Raw genomic sequence first — 8,949 nt, forward strand, 5'->3', positions numbered from 1 at the left:
ATTATAGTTATATATATTGGAGAGAATAATATATGTAATATGTATATATGTATACACATTCACATTCGTTGCTTCAAATACAGTTTGAAAAATCATTCAATACTAAATATTTATATAATTACACTACTCGATAATATATGACGCTTGAAAGAATTTTTTACAGCATCTATCACAAAATTTGTAAACTTATAAATAAGAGAGGGGCGTTGCAAGAGAAATCCGTTGACCAATGTTTTTTTATTTTCTGTTTCGTGGGAAATTAAAGGGCGACCGGTAAGATTTTATGGAGGGAAAGCATAACTCTTACTCACTCACTCTGGTGGGCTCTTATGAAAAAAAAAAAAAATGTGGAAGGGACAGCTTCCCCATCTTAAACTCTTCCCAGCAGCGTTGTATCTAGTTGAAACTTGCTCGTTTGAGCGTTAAGTTCTCTCGGTTCAAAATTATTTTTCTTTAGATTGTTTCAATTTGTTAAGTTCTTTTAGTTTTTATTTTTACATAAAGGTGAGTGCAAGTAGTTTTATTCTTTACGAGTATCGAAATTCAATTAAATTTATTGTTAAAATTTTTCAATTATTATTATTTTTTGAAGATACACTGTTGATTTGTGTATTATACATTTCTTTTAATAATTTCTTATCTCATGACGTTGAAATTCTTTTATTTTCATAGTTATAATTGTCGCAATGGATCAACGTTTACTACAGATGCAAATGCGCAAAAACTTCAGTAGTGTATTAAGGCAACTTGAGAAGAATCCAAATAACGCGGAAATTGCTGCTGCTATATGCAAAATTCAAACCCATATTAAAGATCTTAATGAATCATTGGGTACCCTTAAAACATCTAGGAAAAAAATGACCTCTGCAACAGTTGCTTTGTTAACCTCATGTAAATTAAAATTACAACATTTACAAAAAAGTGGTGGTACAATGCAAAATGAAATTTCCACATCATCATCACCAATTATAGATAATGTCATTCAAGCAGATTCTATTAATAAAAGAATAAGATGGACTGATTTAGAATCTGCATTTCAAAAGAGAATGACAACTGGAATGTTCGTTAATATAATACATAAAAATTTGAATTCGTTCTTTAAAGATGTGAAAATTCTGCTGATTATTCGTTTACATAATTTATTGAAGGAAAAAAGTGCTATTAAACTCAACACAATTTTAGCATGTAATTTCGAAATCGTTAAAGAAGGAGAAATTATGATTGAAACGAAATATTTTACTGTTGGATGCATGAAGATTCTACAATTAACAGATTTAGATGAAGTATTGACGAAAAATTTTGAAAAGTTAAAAACTGATATTGAAGAAAAAGAAATGGAGAGCTCAGGCTGGACCCTGCATGAAATCATGCATCTAGAAATAAATATAAATGACTATATACCTCTGCGTGGTGGTTTATCAACATTTATTGAAATGCCAACATGGATTCAAAGCACAAGATCAGTTGTAAATGTAAAAAATTATGATGACAATTATTGTTTTATTTGGAGTGTGTTAGCCGCAATCTACAAACTTGAAACAAATCCGCAAAGGGTTAGCACATATGAAAAATATATAAATAATTTAAATCTAGATGGAATAACATTCCCAATGTCATGGAGTAAAATTAAACAATTTGAAAAGAATAATCATTTAAAAATAAATGTTTATGGTATTGATAATACGGATAATTTAGAAGCTGAATCTGAGGATGAAGAAGCTGATAATTTGAATAAGAACAATAAGAAAAAAAAACGTGAAGAGCGGATTGTTCCATATTATTTGTCTGATAATATTGAATCAAATTATAAAACTATCCATCTTTTGATTATTGAAAAAAATAAAAAAAAATTGATGGTTCACAAGATGAAGAAGCAGAAGAAGATGAGTCTGACGCTGACGATTTTGATGAATACGATTTTAATAATCCATTAAATAAAAAAAAACTGAGCGAATTTTCAAATCGTCACTTTGCTTGGATTAAAAATCTATCAAGACTTGTGAGCAAACAAATATCATTGTACAATGGTAAAAAATTTATTTGTGATCGTTGTCTATCATATTTTTATTCACCTAAATCAATTGAAAATCATAATCAACAATGTCTCGAAAAAAATCAATATGCAATGGTGATGCCTACCGAACAAAATAATATATTGAAATTTAAAAATTATAAATATCAGCTCAGAGTACCTTTTGTAGTGTATGCAGACCTTGAAAGTATATTAGAAAAAGTAACAGATACTTCTAACGATTTAATAAAAAAGAAATTTCAACAAAAACATATACCAAGTAGTATAGCTTATTACACTAAATGTAGTTACGATGAAAAACTTTCAACATTCAAATTGGAAAGATCTAAAAATTGCATCGAGTGGTTTATTAATGAACTTCAAGAATTGGCACACAATGTTGATAATATATTAGATGATATTAAACCAATGAATCTAACTTTTGATGAAGAATTAGAATTTTCTGCATCAACAAAATGTCATATTTGCACAAAAAAATTTACGCCAGAGGATATCAAGGTTCGAGATCATTGTCACTTCACAGGAGCTTACCGAGGTGCTGCACATGTAGGGCAAGTAAATTTCATTATCTATTGTTATTATTATTCAATAAGAAAAAAATAAAATAAAATAAATGAATATTTTTAATTTTTTTTTTTTTAATTTTACAGATGTAATCTCAATTATCAAGAGTCTTGCACAATAGCTGTTGTTTTTCATGGTCTGAGTAATTATGATAGCCACTTTTTAATTAAACAGTTAAAAAAACAATTTCCAGGAACGATTAACTTATTAGCTCTCAATAAAGAGAGCTATATAAGTTTCACTAAACATGTAAAAGGTACTAGAATTAGATTCCGTTTTATAGATTCATATAAATTTATGGCAAGCTCAATTAGCACGCTAGCAAATGAATTAGAAGATAAAGATAAAAGTATCAGTCTTAGTTTTTGCAACAATTTAGAAGAATTTAAATTGATTACTAAAAAAAGGATATTCCCATATGACTACATTGATTCTTGGGAAAAATTCAATGAAGAACAATTACCTTCAAAACTTGATTTTTATTCACAATTAAATGAGGAACATATAAGTGAAATTGATTATAATCATGCTTGCAAAGATTGGAAAAAATTTAATATAAAAAATTTAGGTGAGTACTCAGACTTATATCTGCGTACTGATATTCTTTTGTTGGCTGATATTTTTGAGAATTTTAGATATTTTTGCTTAAAAACATATGACTTAGATCCAGATCACTATTTTACATTGCCGGGATTAAGCTTTAACGCTATGTTGAAATATACAGAAATTGAATTAGAATTGATAACTGATGCTGATAAATTATTGTTCATTGAGGGAGGTTTTAGGGGAGGTTTATCACAATGTTCACATCGCCATGTTATCGCAAATAATAAATATATGAGCGAATATAATCCAAACATTGAAGATTCTTATTTAATGTATTTTGATGTAAATAATTTATATGGATTTGCAATCGCTTCTACTCTACCAGTAAGTGATTTTCAGTGGGAAGAAAATTTTGATATAAATAAATTAAATTCAATCGAAGATAACTCAGAGTGGGGCTACATACTTGAGGTTGATTTAGATTATCCAGTTAATTTACATAATGAACACAAAGACTTACCATTAGCGCCAGAACGTCGAATACCACCTCTATCAACAAGTAAATGTCCAAAATTATTAGCAACGCTTTACAATAAAGAAAAATATATCATTCATTATAAAAATTTAAAACAATATGTATCTCTAGGAATGAAAATTAGAAAATTATATAGAGTTTTGAAGTTTAAACAACGAGCATGGTTGAAACCTTATATTGATTTGAATACGGAATTGCGAACTAAGGCAACATCACTTTTTGCTAAAAATCTTTTTAAATCATTAATAAATATATGTTTCGGAAAAATGTTAGAATCAACTCGTTCGCAACGAATAATAAAATTAGTTTCTAGATATGGAGGACGTGGTAGAGCAAGAGCTCTAATATCAAAGCCCAATTTTCACAGTGCACTAATCATAGATGATTTAGTTATTATTGAGATGAAACGTCTTAGTATTCTTCTTAATAAACCAATATATGGAGGTTTTTGTATTTTAGATATTTCAAAAACAGTTATTTATGATTTTTATTACAATTATATTAAAAAAATGTTTCAAGATAAAGTTAAATTTGCATATATGGATACTGATAGTGCAATTTTACACATTTGTACCCCTGATATTTATGAATTTATTCGCAAAGAATGTGATAATTTCGATACGTCTGATTATCCAATTGATAACCGCTATAATATTCCCCAAAAAAATAAAAAAGTGCCAGGTATAATGAAAGATGAATGTAATGGGGAAATTATGAAGGAATTTATTGGTTTGCGTTCAAAAGCATACTCATTTTTAGTTGAAAATGAATCGTGCGATAATAATGTAAAACTTCATAAAAAAGCTAAAGGGGTAAAAAAGTCATCAATGAAAACAATTACGTTTGAAGATTATAAAAATTGTGTGAAAAATCATGTAAAAATATCTAGAAAGCAAAATTTAATAAGGTCAGAAAAGCATCAAGTTTATAAAATTACTACAGAAAAAATCGCTTTAAGCTGGGACGATGATAAACGAGAACTCATTGAGAATAAAAATTATACTTTGCCTTGGGGCTATGCACAAGAGCTTAGAGATATATAAATTATTAATATTGTAATTTTATGTAACTCTTTTTAATAAAACAACCATGGAAAAAAAATTATTCTTTATTTATTTATTTATTGATATGTTTACAGAGCTGTTTTCTCTATCCATTGATTGTGTGATGCATCAAAACCAAGATATTTTACATACATTTTATTTCCTTTTTTTTTCAACACTTTTTCAATTAAATATATATCTTTGTGTCGTACTTTTTGTAGTTCAGCTTCATAAAAACATCCTTGAATTGGGTTATGTTGATAGTTCTCCAGCATATATGTAACTGGTAATGTTTTATTAATTTTTTTAATCGTGAAAATTTCAGTTGTCCAATTAGGTTTGTAACTTTTTTCAAACAATTGTTTGTATTTGCTTATTCTAACACTATCATTTAATTTAAATTTGATTTTTTTATTTTCATAATTAAATTTTTTAAATACAGTATTTTTTAAGATTTTTATATTTTCACCAACAACTTCCACAGGTGCCATTTTGATCGTTCGATGTTTTGTTTTATTATATTGATCAATTAATTTTGATAATATTTTGATCCATTTATAGTTGCCTTGAAGGCTAAATTCAAAAAATAATTTGTTTTTAATTGTTCGATTGAATCTCTCAACAATTCCTGCCTCAATTTTCGAAAACGTAGAATACATATGCACATCATACTTTTTTAACATTGATTGAAAGTTTGAATTATAAAATTCCGTGCCTTCATCAACATGAAGATTTTTACAAACACGAACTTTTTTAAAAATTAATTCCATTGCAGCTGATACTTCCTTTCCAGTTTTTGTTTTGAGCGCAGCGGCCCAACTGAATTTTGAAAAATTATCAATCACTGTTAAAATATATTTGTATCCCGAATTAACGTTTGAATATTCAATCATATCAATAAGATCCGCTTGCCATGTCTCATCTTTGTCACGAATATCAACTTTTCTTCTTAAAAAATTTTTCCTTGCTGGTGCGTGCAGTTCTCGCACAACATCTTTTTTAAATTCACTTATCTCCTTTTGATAGTTGTACAACGACTGAGAATTTTATTTTTTCCTTAAATATTAATATATAATATTTGCCTCTCTTAATTCTTCAATAATTGACATTATTTCATTATTATGACTCCCATTGCCAGCTGTTTGTGAAGCGATGAGCAAGCGGGTTGCCGACCGTTTTCCCGAAATCTTTTTCCCGAATTCCCACTTTCCCGGCGGACAATTTCCCGTATACCAAATTCCCGAATCCAATTTCCCGAATTCTATTTTCCCGAAGGGTATACTTCCCGAAATAAACTTCATTTTTATATAATTTTTTATGTTTATTCAATATTAATTTTAAAGATTAACATTGTATGCAATTGTTCGCAAAAAATCTACTAATTTACTTTCTTCTTTGTATGTTCCGTAATTTAAAGTGACTGATCGTATTCGATTCTTGAAGTCTATCCTATACTGCTTTGTTTATTTTGAGGACAGAAGAGCATAAACTAACGGTAAAGCAACAGTATTTATACTGCCAAGTGATGCTTTACCTTTTTTTTATAGTTCCCAAAATCGTAAAAACTTGAGTGAAAGTCGATGGGCAAACCTGTTGACAATTTCATAAAATAATATATAATATATTTATTTGCATAATCAATATATAATACGAAATTACTTTGAATGTGCCATCTAAAGACCAACAACCACTCTCTGCCAATAGCTCTAGATTCCGCCGTGTTGAAAATACAAGAACTCTTTTTTTTTTAATCATCATCTTCATGCTCGTCTTCAGCTTCGTCCTCGTCAATATCATAGTGGAGGGAATCAAAAATTAAAAAAGTCTCTCCAGAAAGTGTTTTCGGATATTTATCTGGAAGGTCTGTTAATTCAGCTAACGTCGTGGGGTTAAGTGGTAAATACCGACGTCGAGCTCTTCGCATATATTTCTTTAAACTTTCTCTTTCCGGTAATTGACTCAAAACACCTTCAGATAAACCTGCTAGTTCAGTACGCAAAATTTGTGCTGGCGGTTGCTCTGGGTGTTCTTCAGCTTTTTTTTTCAACTTATAAGTTTTTATTTCAGCATAGCATTCTTCATGATTTTCAGAGTGATCATGCTCTGGCTCTTTTAAAAGAATCGTTTTCATTTGTACTGGATCAAAAATAGTTATAGCTCGTGCAGAACACTCTTTTCCACGTAATTTTCGACAATCCCAGTAAGTTTTTGCTGTTTTAGGTTTGCCAGATCGTAAATAAATTAAGCCATTGGAAATTAATTTAGTTTCACCTAAAAGAATTAACTCAGAATTTTCCAAGATTGAATTAACCAAAATTTAAAATGTTTGTTTATTTATAAAATTATTGATTTGTTTATAAAATAAAAAAAAAGAATGTTCAAAAAAGTTTATAATGAATGTAGGAATAAAATGTTTAGAAATATGAAAAATCAATAAAATTATTGATTTGTTTATGAAATAAAAAAAAAGAATGTTCAAAAAAGTTTATAATGAATATAGAAATAAAATGTTTAGAGATATAAAAAATCAATAATTTTATTTTAATTCGGGAAAAAAGTCATTCGGGAAAAACGATCGGGAATATGGAATTCGGGAAAATGAATTCGGGAATTTGGTGTTCGGGAAATTGTCCGCCGGGAAAATGGGAATTCGGGTAAATGGATTCGGGAAAATGACCGTGAATCGAGCAAGCGTAATCGATCAACGAGCTCATTGCCATCGTCCCAATAAATATAATTAACGTTTGATTTATTCTTCTTTTGAAGAGACATTGTTGTTGGGAGCAATCCAAACCCTTTTTTTTCTTCTTCTCAATATATGGTTCAATAAATGTTATATATTTTGAAGACGCTGGATTTTTTATATAATTATTAATGCTATGATACCTTAAATGGGCATTCGTATTGAGAAGAATTTCAATATAATTTTTTTCATCATCATGAGTTATTTTTGTTTTATTTGGTTTTTTAAGAATCGATAATTCCATTAATCCAGGAGTTATCTCATATGTTGTGTGTGCAATATTAATTTTATTATTACTTTCAAATATTAAATCAGAATTTCCAATTTTTAATTTGTCTTTTATTTTTTTTACACCATAATCAGCATCCCACTGTAAAGTATTAATTTTTTGAAAGTATTCTTCAGATAATGGGTCAATACTTGCTTCCTCAGTTGAATCAAATATTTCTTCTACATTACTATTACTTTCATGGAATATATCCTCTTCACTACTTGATTCATCAAACTCAGGAGCATCATCTTCATAATTAGTTTTTTCACTTGAATTTACTTTTATTTGATTTTAAACGTTATCATTATTAGAAATATTATTTTGCTTATCTTTATTCCTTGTTTCCAAATTAGCAGCTAATTTCTCAAGCCGTAAAATAACTGGTTTTAAATATTCATTAGATGCCTCAGATATATTTTCTCTTTCTAATTTTAACATTTGATGTTTTTTGCGTATAACATTTTGAACTTTTTCCAATTCACTAAGAAATTTTGTTTCATCAGAGAGTAATTGTTTCGAGAGAGGCATGTTGATTCTTCGAAGTTACAATATCGACTAATTCTTTTATTAAATTTTTTTATCATTTATATTTATAAAGCAGTCAAAATTTTTTCTATACCTTCCATTATTCAATTCACGATCCTTATCGATACACATAAAACAATATTTTTCTTTCCAACAATTATTACACATTTCACGAAATTTATTATATTCTGTTGGGATTATTGTGATGCGTGGAGGTGTTTAAATAAATATAGAACAACAATTATATTGTAATAAGTGATTGTTTAATTAAATGTTATATCAATATACAGAGATACTATATGCTGTACTTGCATGGACGGCAAGGATAGCTCAACTAACTGTGTGTAAAAAGTATATATGAGCATGTATATGTGTCAGTGTGAATGTATATGTATATGTTACTATACTACCGACCAGTGCTGTAGCTTGTATAGGTCATGTATTTAAGTTCCAACACCCCCCCTCAAGCCAGCATTGGTAAGACCAAATTTATCTATACATTTATAATGTGCTGGTCCTGTCAACCCTTTGGTCATGACATCTGCCATTAATTCTTCTGACTTCAAATAATGTAAATCAATTGTTTTATTTTGTACTGCCTCTCTAATCAAATGATAACGAATATCAATATGTTTAGTCTTCGCATGATGTACTGGATTACGTGCCAATTCTTGTGCACCTTGATTATCA

At 28.7% G+C, this 8,949-nt stretch overlaps 1 protein-coding gene across 1 annotated transcript; it reads left to right on the top strand.

Annotated features, from left to right (window-relative positions):
* The first annotated feature begins 413 nt into the window (after nucleotides 1-413).
* On the top strand, nucleotides 414-4,608 carry LOC122850422. The gene is made up of 8 exons (XM_044149573.1): nucleotides 414-504; nucleotides 673-1,283; nucleotides 2,183-2,583; nucleotides 2,683-3,164; nucleotides 3,261-3,701; nucleotides 3,789-4,121; nucleotides 4,197-4,489; nucleotides 4,567-4,608. Exons 2-8 carry the CDS (start codon nucleotides 687-689, stop codon nucleotides 4,606-4,608), a joined length of 2,589 nt encoding a protein of 862 aa, XP_044005508.1. The 5' UTR covers nucleotides 414-504; nucleotides 673-686.
* The last annotated feature ends 4,341 nt before the right edge of the window (nucleotides 4,609-8,949 follow it).

This window comes from Aphidius gifuensis, linkage group LG2, assembly GCF_014905175.1.
Source record: "Aphidius gifuensis isolate YNYX2018 linkage group LG2, ASM1490517v1, whole genome shotgun sequence".
NCBI classification, from domain to species: domain Eukaryota; kingdom Metazoa; phylum Arthropoda; class Insecta; order Hymenoptera; family Braconidae; genus Aphidius; species Aphidius gifuensis.